At 36.7% G+C, this 17,540-nt stretch overlaps 1 protein-coding gene across 1 annotated transcript; it reads left to right on the top strand.

The window, feature by feature from the left end:
* The first annotated feature begins 1,085 nt into the window (after positions 1 to 1,085).
* LOC103547975 (cytochrome c, testis-specific) lies at positions 1,086 to 17,316 on the top strand. Its single transcript, XM_008515501.2, has 3 exons — positions 1,086 to 1,252; positions 4,562 to 4,736; positions 17,005 to 17,316. Exons 2-3 carry the CDS (start codon positions 4,568 to 4,570, stop codon positions 17,151 to 17,153), a joined length of 318 nt encoding a protein of 105 aa, XP_008513723.1. The 5' UTR covers positions 1,086 to 1,252; positions 4,562 to 4,567; the 3' UTR covers positions 17,154 to 17,316.
* The last annotated feature ends 224 nt before the right edge of the window (positions 17,317 to 17,540 follow it).

Here is a 17,540-nt window from a genome sequence, read left to right as displayed (position 1 = left end):
TATCAGTTAGAATAGTTTCATCCAACCATTGGGTAATTGTGGTTATTTAAATTAAAATAAAATTAATGAAAATTAACTATAATTAACATTATTAAAAATTCAGTTAGTCGCATAGCCAAATTTCAAGTGTTTAAAAGCTACTTGCAGCTAGTAGGCAGCCCTCATGAAGAACATTTCCAACATGGCAGAAAGGTTTATTGGACAGCGCTTTAGAGAACAAGAATATCGGGTAAACCTCCCACTTACCTAATTCATAGAATTTTCACGATCATTTTCCCAAGTACCTTGATTGTTGAGCAATTTAAAAAATTATCTTAATCTTCCTATTTCTCTGTCACAGCCCTACCACTCACGTCTCAGTGAGTATGTGACCACAGGTAGGCTCCTTTCCCTTCCCATGTTTTCGTAAACACAACTTCAACTTTCTCACTTGTCTGCCTTTGGGGTACCTTCATTTCCTTGTACCTTTCTCAGTTCTTCCCTCCATATCTCCCTCCCTTGCCCCTTCAGAACTCATTCTCTCTCCATTTCTATCCATACTCCATTCTGCTCTTTTGGCAGTTAGCAAGCAGCTTTGCAACCTTGCTGTCAGTTCTGGCATTATTGTATTTTTATGTAGCTCATTTATAATGATTTAACTTTTAATATATTTAAATCTTGCTCTAGCTGGATTGTAACTCATAGAAAATCGGGGCTCCGGTTTGGTGTTTGTATTTCCAAGTTGCTTGTCACAGTGCCCTGCCCATAGCGACTCTCGTTTTATTCTTTTGTTGACGTGATTTCATTCTTGTGATCAAATGCTAATGGACCATTCATAAATGTCGAGTTCCTATTTCAAGCAAGAACTGGTACATACTGTAAATAGACATAGATAATTGAACTCTTTGGTTAGGTAGAAGTTAAACAAACGAAAAAAGTGCCAGGCTTGGGACTGTTGCGCTCGAAAGACATTCATTCACTTTGCCACATTTAGACAGTCAGCGACAGCACAGCAGGTGCAAGGCTTTAAGGCCCTGCGAGAGTTGCGATCCCGCGGGATCTGGGGGCCAATCAGTTGCGCGGATGGAGCCCGGCCTGCTGTTGCCCAGCGTGCACCGGAAGCACATGTCTGGTTGGACCTCAGTGCCGGTGTTTGAGGCTCTGCTGCGGAATTGCCAGCCTTGAGTTTGGGGCGCAGGCTCTGCCCGGCAGCGGCCCCGGTGACTGCCAAGGGTTACCCTGGGAGGCAGAGGGCAGAGCCGCTGGCCCAGGGGTAGGTGTGAGATTGGCTGTGAGGGAGCGGGCCAGGCACTGATTATGAGCCAATGCAGTTTGGGCCTGGGTCCACCCAGAGAGGTGTATCCAGCCATCCTGCTCCCTGCTCGTCAGAGGCTTGCCCTAGCGTCGGCCTGGTGGGACCCAGGTGTCCTTAAGTGCAACAGAAGACTTTTCTAGCGAGGGGCCTCTGCAGCCTTTTTGAATTCTGGGTGGGACTGATTTTGAGTAGAGCCTTCCGCCCACGCTTGGCAGAAGTCGACTCAAAATGGAGGTGGTGGCATTCAAGAGCCCAGATTGGGTGTTTGGAAAGGTGGATCGTCATTCCTGTTCGGAGGTTCAGTGACAGCTGATTACAAGGGAGAGAGGCCGTAGACGCCTGAGTGTGTGTGTGTATGTGTGGGGGACGGCAGGGGCGGGGATCACAGACGTGAAGCGATTTACCCAGGATCCCACCTTTGTGATGCATCCCACTTTAGTACTTTTTCCACTACAACACGCAGAATCCCACTTAATCATTTTGAGTCTGTGTAGTATTCACCCTTAAAATATTCTAGTGAGCTTACCCTCCTTCATCACTTCAATTTTGTGGGTTTTGTAAATTTTGAAAGCTTTATTGGTGCCTTGATTGTTCTTAACACATTCATCTTTTTACGGTTAAAGTGAGATATGGCAATGGTATGTACCAGTAGCAGAAAGTGTTTCACTTCCTCCTCTTTAATCACTCTCGCTCAGTTAAGCATGCGCAGTGTGTCAGACCTGGTGTTCAACCTAGGGTTGCTTAGATCACTCTTAAAAGGGAATTGTTAAAATTCAACTGCAAGGATTATACATTTAATATTGCTCTTCCGTTCACCTTTCGCCATTTCTCTCCACTTCTCATCAACTCGTGACTTTAAACAAGCTACTTAATCTCCCTCATCTGTAAAAATAGAGATATTAATGGTATCTGTCTCACTGGGCTGGTGTGAGGATTAAATGCATTAAAAATATATAAAGAGCTTAGACTTATGCCTGGCACATAGTAAGCCATGTATACGTGTTTGCTACTGTCACCCTGTCTATTTACCGTTAGAATTACTTCATTCTCTGGTGAGTCATCATTATCATACCAGATGTCACATCTTTGCCTATTTTTAGTGAGGTATTTCTTCTTAATTACTAAATACCAGTAGAGAGTGCCAAATGATTATAAGACAAAATGAATTCTCTTGACATCCTTTCTGATCTTCCTGCCTCCCTTGCTGCCACTGCTGAATCTATTGGTTTAAATGCAATTTGAAGAGGGTCGTTGGAATTGCAGGTATTGCACAGCAGTGATTAAAGATGGCAGCGGTGAATGTTTTAATTATGATAAATACTGGTAGTTTGAACAGTGGTAATGGAAATTTTCTCATAAGTGACTTGCATGTGAAATCTATATAAATAAAGAGAATGTTAGTTTTTTCTTTTTTTAAAAAAAGTCTCGGGTCTGGCCCCGTGGCCGAGTGTTTAAGTTCTCGTGCTCTGCTGCAGGTGGCCCAGTGTTTTGTTGGTTCGAATCCTGGGCGCGGACATGGCACTGCTCGTCAAACCACCCTGAGGCAGCATCCCACATACCACAACTAGAAGGACCCACAATGAAGAATATACAACTATATACCGGAGGGGCTTTGGGGAGAAAAAGGAAAAAATAAAATCTTAAAAAAAAGTCTCATTTTCTGAATTACCAGTAACATTTAATTGGTATAAAAATCAATCCGATCTTTCTGCTTTATATAAAATTGGAAATAAGGATTCTTTAGTTAGTACTGAGATGACATTTTGTTTTTGTATGATACCAAATTTATAGTTACAGTGAATGTATTTTGCTAAAAGGCTGTAAATTTGTTTTTCTGACTAAAGTTTTTCTCTCTATGACTCCTGGTTCAAAGACTCAATGGATTCTGTATCTAAATAGAGAATTGGTTGAACTCATATAGTTAGAAATTGAATGCAGTGTTTTGAGTGAAGTTTGGAATTTTAACGTAAGCTTCTCTTGGATAAAGTGAATTTTCTTACTCCACTTTTTGTTGGACCTAAAACATTGATTAACAGCTTATTTGTTTTGGATACTGCCCAAAGAAAACTTCTGTCTTTCCTTTAGGTGGACTATTGACACTGTTTTGGGTTTCCACATAGATTTAAAGAAATTAGGAAGAGCAGTATATTTTACTGTATGTGAAGTACTGGCCTCTCTTTGAGTAATAGCTAACTTTAGTTAAACAATACTGTACTTTTCAGTACTGTCAGAATAAAATAAACATTTTCTAGTTTTCAGTAGAATTGTAAAGGTAGAAAAATGTGCATAGAACTGTACTGTCAAAGAATTAGGTATTTTCATGATTTCTATAACAGTGACTTTTATGTTGAAATCCATCCCCACTCCCACCTCCCCAGCACCCATTCTTCAAGAAACACAAAGAGCAGGCAGACTGAAACCCAGCTACTGCATTCATTAGCATTTCAAACTACATTTTTTTCAATAAGTTGAAATTATTTTAATTTTTACATCATTTTGGATGGAGGAGCATTTATTTAATTATGTAACAGTTTTTGGCAGTCAAAATATCTTTGTATGAAATTTATTGTATATATCTATCACCATATAATAAAACCTTTCCTACTTAAAATCGTGTATTTTCCACTACATTGGTATTAAACACGTAATGCCTGCCACAGCATGGCTCGCCAAGTGTTGCTACGTCTGCACCCGGGATCTGAACCGGCAAACCCTGGGCTGCTGAAGTGGAATGTGCGAACTTTGCTGCACCATTGGGCTGGCCCCTGTGTGGTTTTTAATTTTATAGTTCTGTCTATTATTGTAGGCATATAAATACTCATAATAAATATCATATTTAAGCACCTTTTCATTTTGTTCTATTCTTATTTTTAAGTAAGGGGATATCAAGTTAGACCTATGTGTTTCATGTCATCTTTTGCATATGCACTTTTTGGAAGTGAAAAGAAAAAATGGAATATGATTGACCTGGATAAGTTACTGTAATTGTTTGAGGGCTGAAGTAAAACAAGGGTTATACCAATAGCAGTTTCTGAAGCAGCTAAAGCTAAAAATTGAAAATAAACCTGATAAATGAGATGATTAAGTCTTCGTAAAATTGGATGCTATGTTCATGTTTTTGAGCACTCAGACGTTAAAGCATGTGTGCTTTAAATTATGTTTTTGTTTGATATCATTAGTATTAATTTCAAACTGATGGAATTCCTTTTTTCCCAGCTTTGTAAATCTGATATTTTCTTTGGTCTGTGGTTTAATGTTTCATTGCAGAACAAAATGGGAGATGCTGAAGCAGGCAAGAAGATCTTTATTCAAAAATGTGCTCAGTGCCACACAGTGGAAAAAGGTGGAAAACACAAGACAGGTCCAAATCTCTGGGGCCTTTTTGGCCGAAAAACAGGACAAGCACCAGGATTTTCTTACTCTGATGCAAACAAAAACAAAGGTAAAAATTAGGCAGTTATGGGAGAGAACCAGAAACTTTGTAGCAAAGAAGAAAGCGCATGATTTAATATTATAATAATTTCCGAATTTGCAGCATTAAAATGAAATCCGCATGTTTATATTACTGAAATATTGATTTATATCATAAGATCTACGTTTGGATAACTGTTCATCTTTTTGATCAGAGGAATTAGCAATTCTCTGTGGCATAGGTTTTTGCCTGTACAAGGTATTTGATTTTATGCAGTACATGTATGTTGAAAAAGCATGATCTAAATTAAAAAAAAATCACATCATATTGTAGTGGCATAATGGTAGTTTTCTATTTGTGGTAGTGATTCTTTGGAGTGTAGGGGGACTGCTATATAGTTTGAAACAGTATATTCAGTGATTTCTTTGTTGGTGGAAAGTGGATAGATGGCAGTTAAAGTGAGAGCATTTTAGGGTTGAAATTAAAAATGGTTGGAAAAGACTGTAATATCTTTGCAAAGCAATTTATTCCTCCTGGATATGCATACACATACACATACATACATCCATATGTGTATATCATTAGGATTCACTTAAAAAATAGGGTACAACTCTAAAATAGAGTGCAACTCTATTTTGAACTGTTCTTGGGGCCTAACATTTCTTACAGGCCCAAATTTCAGATCACTACTACACTGCTTTTTGGAAAGGTTATTTTATTTTATCTTGTTTTTTATTTCTTTTTATTCCTTTTATTGAGGTGAAATTCACGTAACATACAATTAGCCATTTTAAAGTGTGTAATTCAGTAACATTTAGTGCATTCACAGTGGTGTATGATCACCACCTCTCTGTAGTTTCAAAACATTTTAATTATCCCATTAGAATCCCTGTACCCATGAAGTAATCACTCTGCATTTCCTCCTATCTCTAGCCCCTGGCAACCACTAAACTGCTTCCTGTCTATGGATTTGCCTATTCTGTATATTTCGTATAAAAAGAGTCATATAATATATGACCTTTTGTGTCTGGCTTTTTTCACTTAGCATAATGTTTTCAAGGTTCATTGAAGTTGTAGCATATATCAGTATTTCATTTCTTTTTTATGGCCAAATAGTATTCCCTCGTATGTGTATATCACAATTTGTTTATCCATTCATTAGTTTATGGACATTTGGATTGTTTCCACCTATTGCCTTTTGTTAGTAGTGCTGCTATGAATATTTCTGAATAACTGTTTGTTTGAGCCCCTGTTTCTTAGTTCTTTTGGATATATATTTAGGAGTGGAATTGCTGGATCATTTGTTAAATTTTTGAGGAAAAGTCAAACTGTTTTCCGTAGCAGCTGTACCATTTTACATTCCTATCAACAATGTAGAAAGATTCCTATTTCTCTATTTCCTCACCAACACTTGTTCTTTTCTCTTCTTTTTAAAAATTTGTATCTTAGTGGGTGTGAGGTGATATCTCATAATTTTGCTTGTATTTACTTCATGAACTGTGATTTTGAACATCTTTTCATGTGCTTGTTGGCCATTTTGATAATTTCTTTGGAAAAATGTCTATTCATGTTCTCTGCCCATTTTTTAGTGTGGTTGTTTTGTCTTTTTGTTGTTGAATTGTAAGAGTTCTTTATGTATTCTGGATACTGAATGCTTATCACGTATGTGATTTGCAAATATTTTCTCCTATTCTATAGATTGTCTTCCTTTTCTTGATAATGTCCTTTGAGGCACAGAAGTTTTTAGTTTGTGTGAAGTCCATTTATCTATTTTTGTTGTTGATGTTGCTTGTGCTTTTGGTGTCAAATCTAAGAATTAATTGCCAAATCTGAGGTCATAAAGATTTACCCTTATCCTTTCTTCTAATAGTTTTATAGTTTTGGCTCTCATATTTAGGTCCTTGACCCATTTTAAATTAATTTTTGTATAGAGTGAGGTAACAGTCTGGTGTCATTCTTTGCATGTGGTTATCCAGTTGTCATAGCACCATTTTTTGAAGAGACCATTCTTTCCCAGTTGAATAGTCTTGACACTCTTGTTGAAAATCAGGGCCCACCTGGTGGCACAGAGGTTAAGTTTGCACATTCTGCTTCTCAGTGGCCTGGGGTCCGCAGGTTTGGATCCTGGGTGCAGACATGGCACCACTTGGCAAAAGCCATGCTGTGGTAGGTGTCCCACATATAAAATAGAGGAAGATGGGCATGGATGTTAGCTCAGGGCCAGTCTTCCTCAGCAAAAAGAGGAGGATTGGCAGTAGTTAGCTCAGATCTAATCTTCCTCAAAAAAAAAAAAAAGAAAGAAAATCAATTGGCCATATATGTTGCAGTTTACTTCTGGACTTTCAGTTCTATTCCATTGGTTTCTATGTTTATCCTTATACCACTACCACGCTGTTTTAATTACTGTAGCTTTGTAGTGAGTTTTGAAATTGGGAAGTGTGAGCCTTCCAACTTTGTTTTTATTTTCCAGTATTGTTTTGGCTATCCAGGGTCTTTTGCAATTCAATGAATTTGAAGATCAGTTTTTCCATTTCTGCAAAACACGCCTTTGGAATTTTGATAGAGATTGCATTCTATCTATAGATTGCTTTGGGGAGTATGCCATCTTAACAATATTAACTTTCCAATCTATGAACATGGGATGCCCTTCCATATTATTTAGGTCTTTAATTTCTGTCAGCAATGTTTTCTAATTTTCAGTGTACGAATCTTTTACCTCCTTGGTTAAATTTATTCCTAAGTATTTTATTCTTTTAGATATTATTATAAATAGAATTGTTTTTTTTTTCCTTTTTGGATTGTTCATTGCTTGTGTATAGGAGCATAAATGATCTTTGTATGTTGATCTTATACCCTGCAACTTTGCTGAATTGATTTATTTTCTGTAGTAGATTTTTTTGGTGGATTCTTTGGGATTTTCTGTATATAGAATCATGTCATCCGTGAATAGAGATAGTTTTACTTCTTTCTTTCCAAGTTGGATGGCTCTTACTTCTTATTTCCCCCTAATTGCTTTGGCTAGGACTTCCAGTTGAATTCTGAATAGTCCTCGTGAAAGCGAGCATCTTTGTCTTATACTTGATCTTAGGGAGAAAGCTTTCAGCTTTTCACCTTGAGTATGATGTTAGCTGTGGGTTTTCTGTAAATCCCCTTTTTCAGGTTAAGCACTTTCCCTTTTATTCCTAGTTTGCTGAGTGTTTTTATCATGAAAGAATATTGGACTTTGTCAAATGCTTTTTCTGCATTTATTGAGATGATCGTATTTTTTTTTCTTTCTATTAATCTGGTGTATTACATTGATTGATTTTCTTGTGTTGAACCACCCTTGCATTCCTAGGATAAATCCCACTTGGTCATGGTGTGAAATTCTTCTAATGTGCTGTTGGAGTTAGCTTGCCAGTATATTGTTGAGGAGTTTTGCATTTGTAGTTATAAGAGATAGTGGTTTCTAGTTTTCTTGTGGCTTTGGTGTTTGGAGAAGTTTTAAATATAGATAAATGGAAGCTGTAAGTCCTCTTCATATTGATTTGAATTTAGTATTTTCAGACTTTGTAATGCGTCTTATAGTGCTTGTATAGACTATAATATACCTTATTGGATTGAGCTTTGCAGACCATGTTGTAGGAGAAGGGCTTTAATAGGGAAGTTGTCATCTGGTGCACTAGTTTTTTGAGTACACATATAATAGCTTATACTTTGTCAAAGGAGGGGTTCTGCTTATTTTAATCTGTGTTAATGTTTCTAAGAAGATAGTGTTTTGGGTTGGTCTCAGCCTATCGATAGTGATGCTATTGGCTAATAATGCCTAGGGACACTCACCTGGGCCTGTACTACTTGTGGTGAGCTCCCACAGACCCTTCCCCCACTGAAGCCAGTGTTGTGGCTGGACTGGCCCTTGTGGTTCTTATTATGATTGCAAGATGCACCTCAACAACAACCATCAGGGAACTTTGAAAAGACAAAGTTTATTACTTACAAGTCCTGGAAGGTACATGGAGCCTGTGTTGCTGTGATTTTGCTGTATTTTGTAGATGTAATTAACATCTACAATCAGTCGACCTTGAATCAAAGGGGATTATCCTCAATAATCTGAGTGGACCTTGCCCAATCAGTTGAAAGACTGCAAGAGCAAAACTGAGATTTTCCTGAGGAAAAAGAAATTCTGTTTGTGAGACTGCAGCTTCAGCATCTGCCAGAGAGTTTCCAAGGGCCTGGGCAACATAGTGAGGTCTTAGGGAGAGAGAGAAAGAGAGAGGGAGAGAGTGTGCAAGCATGAGTCTGGGGTTCTGCTTTTATTGCGGTCAAGGGTGGGGCGCCTAGGATTTCACAGGTTCACTCTTTACTGGTGAATTTAAAACATAAAAGTGGAGATTAAAGCACAAGAAGGAAAAAGCAAATGATCAGTTTTCTAGGTCTACCAGAGCTTTCTTAAAAAAGGGAACTTCATGGGTGGGGCCACCTGGCTTTTTATCTAGTCAGGTATCTGGCAATGTGTTTATTTGAGATGGATGTCTTAGAAGTAGATGTCTTGGTAATCAAAAGCTTAATGTCAGGCACTTACATTGCAATCAAAAGGCTAATTGTCAGGTGTTTATACTGCAGATAGATAAGATATAATGAAATGTTTGTTATCTGGAATTTTGGGAAAAGGGACCTTGTGGATAGTCCAATGGTTTGGTTAAAACAAAATTAGCACATGTAGGGGTTGCCACCTCTTTTTGAAGATAAGATACTTTTCATTTTCCTGAAGCATTGAGAACAATACAGTTTAGTAGGATGAGAGGTGGCAAAGACCTTGGCCCCTAGACTTCTCTTGCGTTTCCAAGCAAACCAGGGTGGGGTAGGTGGGCAATATATAGTAAGTCTAACTGCTTTAGAGCACTACTAAAAGACCTTAGCATTTGAGGACTGTGTTAATTTCCTAGGGCTGCTGTAACAAAGTACCATAAAGTAGATGGCTTAAAATAGCAGAAATTTATGGTTTCACACTTCTAGAGGCTAGAAGTGCAAAATCAAGGTGTCAGCAGGGCCATGCTCCCTCTGAAAGCTGTAGGGCAATCCTTCCTTGCTTCTTCCTAGCTTCTGGTGGTTTGCCAGTAATCTTGGTGTTTTTGGCCTACAGCTCATAACTCCAATCTCTGCCTTCATCATCACATGGTCCCTGTGTGTTTCTGTCATCTCATGGCCATCTTATTGGGATACCAGTCATATTGGATTGGAGGCCCATCCTACTCCAGTGTGACCTTGTTCAACTTAACTAATCATGTCTATAATGACATGTTTGCAAACAAAGCTACATTCTCGGGTACTAGGGGTGAGAACGTCAACATACCTTTATTCAGGGAACACTCATAATAAAGGGCCATATATACATAAAATAAATACGTAGATAATTGATAAAATAGTTATATTAAAACGGAATAGAATAAAATTTAATCTTTGTCAAATCAAGGATGCTTCAGCATCTTTTTAAACATTAGTGTAGTTGTTTTTAACACAATATCACTGTATTTAGTATGTGGAAAAATGCTGGTTAATGGGTATTCTATAATAAGGAATTTGTCTCGTCTTTGTCCCAGGTCCCTGGGAGGGAATCTCTGAAACCTTGGAATTTCCTGAATGATAGGAGTGTCTTTGTTATTTGAGGTTGGGCCCTGGGAGGATGGCCTGAGTTTACACCAATGAGATTACTTGTGGTAGGTCTATTAGCCTACCATTTCAGGATGGTGGCTAGCCAAGCTGGAAAGATCAACTATGTGATTAGAGAATTGGAGCTTTGCGCTAGGTGATGTCAGTTCCACCACCAGGGATAAGGGGTGGGACCTGGAGATTGAGTTCAGTCATCTGGCTAATGATTCAATCAATCATGCCTATGTAATGAAACCACAATAAAAACTCTGGACACTTTAACTGGAAGCTCTGGTTGAGCTTCCTGGTTGGTGAACACATCAATGTACTGGAAGGGTGGTGAGTCCTGATTCCACAAAGACAGGACCCAGAAGCCTTGTGTTTGAGACTTTCCCAGATTTTGCCATGTGGGTCTCTTCATCAGGCTGGTCCTGATTTGTATCCTTTATAATAAAACTGTAATTGTAAGAATAGTGCTTGCCTAAGTTCTGTGAATCATTCTAGCAAATTATCAAACTTGAGGGGGTCCTGGAAACCCTGAAATTTATATCCATTTGGTGAGAAGTTTGGTGGCCTGAGGACATCAGACTTGCTGCTGGTGTCTGAAATGAGGGCAGTATTGTTGGGGACTGTGGAGTCTGTACTAATTCCAGGCAGTTAGTGTCAGAATTCGGTTGCATTTTATTGCAATAGGGTTTCTAGTTGATAGAATATTGAGTAAACCTGGTTTAAACTTGCATTTATTGTTGGTATTTATATGGCTTTTTAATTTTCGAAGTCATGTTTCTCTATATGATCATTTTATTACTTTATAATCCTATTACAAGAGCAGTCCACTTTTGAAGTCCTAATTTGTGGAACACTTATAACAATATTTCTTCCTTTAGCTGCCACTATTTTGAGGACTTTATTGCTTATTAGCATTGACTTGCAATTACGTTAAAACTTGTTACAAATATATCTTTTATTATAGATTATTGTCAAAGATTAAAACCTGTATAGAAGGTTTGGCTTTAACATTATATAAGAATTAGAAATAAAATTTCCCTAAGTCAGATCATTTAAGTAAAATTTGTGACTTATTTGGGAATATAATTTGTTAGTTCTATGGATGAAATAAAAATAATAAGTAGTAGAATGAAATTGGACCCCTATCTTACACCACTCACAATATTTAACTTGAAATGGTTTAAAGACTTAAAACATAGACTTGAACCTGTAAAACTCCTATAAGAAAACATGGAAAAAGATCCTTGCCATTGGTCTTGGCAACAATTTTCTGGATATGATACCAAAAGCACAAGCAACAAGAACAAAAATAAATATGTGAGACTACATCAAACTAAAAAGCTTCTGCTCAGCAAAAGAAACAGTCAACAAAATGAAAAGGCAACCTATGGAATGGGAGAAAATATTTGCAAACCATATATCTGATAAGGGGTTAATATCCAAAATATATGAAGAACTCATACAACTGAATAGTGAAAAAACAAACAAACTGATTAAAAAATGAGCAGAGGACCTGAATAGACATTTTTCCAAAGAAGAGATACAGATGGCCAACAGGTACATGAAAAGGTGTTCAACATCACTAATCATCAGGGAAATTCAAATCAAAACCACAATGAGATATTGCCTCATGCCTCTCAGAATTACTATAATCAAAAAGACAAGAAATAGCAAGTGTTGGTGAGGTCGTGGAGAAAAGGGAACCTTTGTGCACTGTTGCTGGGAACGTAAATTGGTAGAGCCACTATGGAAATCAGTATGGAGTTTCCTCAAAAAGTTAAAAATAGATCTATATGATCCAGTAATCCCCCTTCTGGGTATATATTCAAAGAAAATGAAGACAGGATCTGGAAGAGATACTTGCTCCCCCATGTTCATTGCAGCATTATTTACAATAGCCAAGATCTATATATATGTAATATATACACAAAAACACGATAAAATATTCTTCGGCCATGAGAAAGAAGGAAATCTTCCTGTTTGCAACAACTTGGATGAACCTTGAGGGCATTATGATAAGTGAAATAAGTTAGAGAAAGATGAAAACTGTATAATAACACTTATATTATACAGTGGAATAAAAAAAAGCCAAACTTAGAGAAACAGAGAGTAGAGTGGTGGTTAACAGGGCCTGGGGTCAGGGGTAATGGTGACAAACTTCCAGTTACAAGATTAACAAGTTCTGGGGATCTAATGTATAGCATGGCACTTATAGCTAATAATGCTGTATTGTATACTTGAAAGTTGCTAAAAGAGTCCGTTTTAAATGTTCTTACCACAAAAAAGAAAAAGTAATTCTCAGATGGTGTGGAGGTTTTAGCTAATGCTATTGTAGTAATCATTTTGCAATATATGTGCATCAAATCAACACATTGTACACCTTAAATTATACAATGTTATATGTTAATTATATCTCAATAAAGCTGGAAAAAAGAATAATGTAAGTAGCTTACTACGTTAATTGAACTAGGGTTTTAAAATGAGGTTATTTAGAATAAAATAAGGATTTAAAACACTTTATCATATCTTGACCAAAGACAGATTTGAATAATTAAGAAGAAAAAGGAAGTCAATAGTTGAATTTTAATACAAATTGTGGAAAACTGTGTATCATATTTCATTTTCTATGTATGATCTTTCTCTTGGAAATAGTTATACTATTTTAGTTTTCAAAAGAATATGGAAATTCTCTTTTTTTTTTTGAGGAAAATTAGCCCTGAGCTAACATCTGCCACCAATTCTCCTCTTTTTTGGTGAGGAGGACTAGCCCTGAGCTAACATCCATGCCCGTTTTCCTGTACTTTATATATGGGACGCCTGCCACAGCGTGACTTGACAATCAGTGCATAGGTCCGCACCTGGGATCCAAACTGGTGAACCCCAGGCCACTGAAGGGGAACATGTGAACTTAACTGCTGCGCCACTGGGCTGGCCCCCAAAATTCTCATATGTTAAAGAAGATTCTTTGTCCCGTATGACTGACTTAGAGCATAGTTTTACAAAATTCATAATTGTAGCAATAATCTTACATTGTGTGGCTTTTAAAAATTGTGGCAAAATATATATAACATAAACTTTATCCTTTTAACCATTTTTAAGTGTACAGTTCTGTGGTGTTAAGTACATTCACATTGTTCTGCAACCATCCATCTCCTGAACTTTTTTATCTTCCCAAACTGAAACTCTGTACCTATTAAACATGCCCTGGCAACCACCATTCTACTTTATGTCTCTATGAATCTGACTATTCTAGGTACTTCCTGTAAGTGGAGTCATATGCCTTTTTGTGACTGCCTTATTTCACTTAGCATAGTGTCTTCGGGGTTCATCCATGTTGCACCATGTGTCATAACTTCCGTCTGTTTAAGGCTGAATAATATCCCATTGTATGTATATACCACATTTTGTTTATCCATTTATCTGTCAGTGGATACTTGGGTTGCTTCTAATTTTTGGCTTTTGTGAGTAATTCTGCTATGAACATGGGTGTCCAAATATCTGTTCATGTCCCTGCTTTCACTTCCTTTGGGTATATACCCAGAAGTGGAATTGCTGAATCATATGATAATTCTGTGTTTAATTTTTGAGAAACAGCTGTACCATTTTCCACAGTGGCTGCACCATTTTATCTTCCCACCAGCAATACACAAGGGTTCCAATTTCTCCACATCCTCCACGACACTTGTAATTTTATTCCTTTATTTTTTTTGATAATAGCCATCCTAATGGGTGTGAAGTTGCATCTCATTGTGGTTTTGACTTGCATTTCCCTAATGGTTAGTGATATTGAACATCTATATTGTGTTTTTGAAAATGTCAGTAAGTTGATAAAATTTTTGTTCTCAGAATAATATCTTTATGAGTATTATTGAGTACCTATATCCCATTTGTATTTTTTGGGCAATAATAATTGAAGCAGGTTTTAGAAACAAATTGTTTGAATTAATTCATGAGTTGGCCGGGGTTCTATGCTAACAAGTGATAGAACTAGGATTCAAACTCAGGTCCTCTTGGGCATTTACAGAAATCATATCATGGGTTAGCATATTGACTAAACTAACTTATTATTAGAGATTAATCTTTATCTATTGTCTATTGTCATGTCAAATCTGTTAAAAGAGGCAGTAGGACACACCAAATCATAAATGTATTAATAATTTAAAAACTATTTTGAAATCCAGGTACATTATGTCAAAATTCAAATAGTTCCAAAGGATACCTCCCAGTATGAGCCATGAGGAAATTGTGTATGTTCACGTCTCCTCATCTTCCTCTGTTCCTTTCCCTTTACCAGCTAATTTTATTTGGTAATATTATTAATTTTAGTGGCCATATTTGTATTTTAAATAATATCCATATGCCTCTATTATTTGATTTAGCTACTTTAAATAATATCTGTGTATCCCCTACCATGAAGGATGAGAAAATCAAAGTGGTTATACAACCTCCCATTTTTCACACCATCTCCTAACTCTTGCTACTTATGTTGTTATATTTACTCTGACGTGATGTATATCATTTACATCTTTTGTAATCATTATTACCACAGTTGTTTTAACATTTGTCTTACATTTAAATGGTATCAGTGCTTATTTCTACCTTTTATACAGTGTCTGTATTTGTCTGTTGGTTAGTGGAAGGTTATCTTTCAGTAGTTATGCCAAGAAAGGATTCTTGGAACTATGTTACCCTAATTCTTGGATATTCGAAAACAACCATGGATTCTCATTATGCTTGAATGATAATTTAGTTAGACATAAAATTATTGGGTGATACTTTTAATTCCTCAGGATTTTGTATGCTTCATGTTGAATTATGCTTTGGAGAAATCTGATGCCAACCTATACTCGGTTTTATTTTTGTTTTATTCTCTTTCCTCTAAGTTTCAGTAAATCCTTACTGAAATTTAGTAACTTTGCTAAGCTGTGCAGAAGTCTTGATTGACTGGTTTCACATTTTCCTGGAATATGTGCCCTTCTAATTGGTGGATGTAGGACTTTTATTTTTGAAAGTTTTCTTGAATTATATGTTTTAATAATTTTCTTCTATTTCATTTGTTTTTAAAAAAATCTTACTTGGGCCACCAATTATACATATTTTGGATCTCCTTTGTCTAAATATCTTCTGTATCTGGCATTTCCTTTAGATCATTTTAAACTCTTCATTCTCTGCATTTTGCTTTTATTCATGTTTTCAAGCCTCATTGTGCTATCAGCAACATCTGTTCTTTTTGATGTCATTTATGTCTTTCTGTTTTATCATATTCTCCTTGAGCCTTTGTAGCTCTGCTTTGAGCCCTTGATTCATAAATACCTTTTTTGAATCCATAGAAATGTGGTCATAATTTTAATGTGCTTAATGTATATAATTTCTGATGTGCATTTTTCCTTTAGCTTTTGTTTTTTGTATTCCTTTATGCGATGTGTGTGTATATGTGTTGTGTGTGTGTATGTTGTGTGTATGTGTTTTTAATACTCTTTTGTGCTGATTCCTTTTTGATTATTACTCATCTTTTGGTGAGGACAATACTTATTGGACTGGTTATTTGCACAAGGACAGTAAGAGTGAGGGTCTAAGTGTTCCAGTTAGTTATGAGGTCTTCCTTACCCACAGTGTGTGTCTGAATGTGTATCTGTGTATGTTTGGTGGGGAGTTTTTTGGCTCTTAAATTCAACTGACAAAGACTGACAGTTCTAGGGTTAGCCAACACCCTCAGTTTCTCTTCTATAACAAGGTAGTATATTCTTTTAAAGATGGCATGTCGGTGTTTTCTTCTTTAATCCTGGCTCCCCTGGCCCTCCATGGTGTCACACTGAATTTAGGTAGACTTTCACAGCAAGCCAATATACACTCAACTTTTTGGGCTGCAGGATTCTGACTTTGCCCTTCAGGATTTGTTTCCTACTTTGGAGAACGTTTCTCTTCTTCTTTCGAGAACATTAGTGACAGCTGTCCTCTCACTTTGGTCCAGGTTTTATGTCCTTGGTAGTCTTCTAATTATATCAAGTTTGGGGTTATAGGTGCTTCCTCAAAAATTTTATCAGAAGTGGAGTTAACGTTTCTGTTTCTTTTTGTCCATGTTCTTTTTGACTGATTTTAAAAAGGCAAAAAGGTAGAGGCAACCAGGAACTGGATTCTTGAAATTATAGTTTTTTGATAGAGATCTGGGCAGAGGCAGCTTGGTATGATTGGCAGAAAAAACATGGAAATATGAGTTAGTAGTCACAGATTCTTGACTCTAAGAAGCCTTGTCACCTCAGGGCAAGTTATTCCCCTCTCTTTGAGTCATCATTTACTCATCTGCAAAATGAGAGGTTGGATTAATTGATCTCTAAGATCTTTTCTAGAAGGAACTCTCTGTGATTCTAGGAGGATGGGGTGCTGCTTGGGCACAACATATCTGGGGTGGTAGTTCATTGGTATACCTTGAAGAATCCTAAACAGCCTGTGGAGTATTGGATTTCTACAGGGAAGCCAAAGTGTGGATCACCAAAGACTAATTTTGGAATTTTCTTGTGGGTCAGAAACTGAGTATTCCTGGTTATGATAGTCTTCATATTGAATCCAAAAGTAATCTTTTGTTCCCATACATGGGTCATATCAGAAAGTAGGCGTTACAAATGTAACTACACAAACTTAAAGCTTATTTTCACCTTTATAGGTGTTATCTGGGGAGAGGAAACTCTGTTGGAATATTTGGAGAACCCAAAGAAATATATCCCTGGAACCAAAATGATCTTTGCTGGTCTTAAAAAGAAGAGTGAGAGAGAAGATCTTATTCAGTATTTGAAACGGGCAACATCTTCATAAAATGCTCTTGCTACTTAAAAAATATTAGTTATAAGCCAAATTTTCCAATTTCAAATATTGCATGTTCAAAGAAGTCATTTGATCTTTCTTATCAGCCTGTAGTAAGTTTAACATTTTAAAATAAAACTTGACATTTTTGATTATGTGCGATCTACTGATCAAATGCCTTCAGAGTCTGAACTTACTTTTGTCTGCTCACTAAGGATGTGCATAAGGTCAGAATGGAAGAGGAGAGGAAAGGAAACTGAAGTCTATTGTGCTTTAGTTGTCTCTATATGCTTAAAATATTTTATAAGCCTAACAACTGCTATTGATGATAGAGATAGCTTCCTCACATTTCTCTGAAATTTAAATGTAAATATAGCAGGTGTTAGCTTTAGTTTTTAC

Source organism: Equus przewalskii, chromosome 17 (assembly GCF_037783145.1).
Source record: "Equus przewalskii isolate Varuska chromosome 17, EquPr2, whole genome shotgun sequence".
In the NCBI taxonomy this organism is placed as follows: Eukaryota; Metazoa; Chordata; class Mammalia; order Perissodactyla; family Equidae; genus Equus; species Equus przewalskii.
The sequence above is the reverse complement of the archived record's forward strand: the minus strand, read 5'-3'. Positions and strand labels throughout refer to the sequence as shown.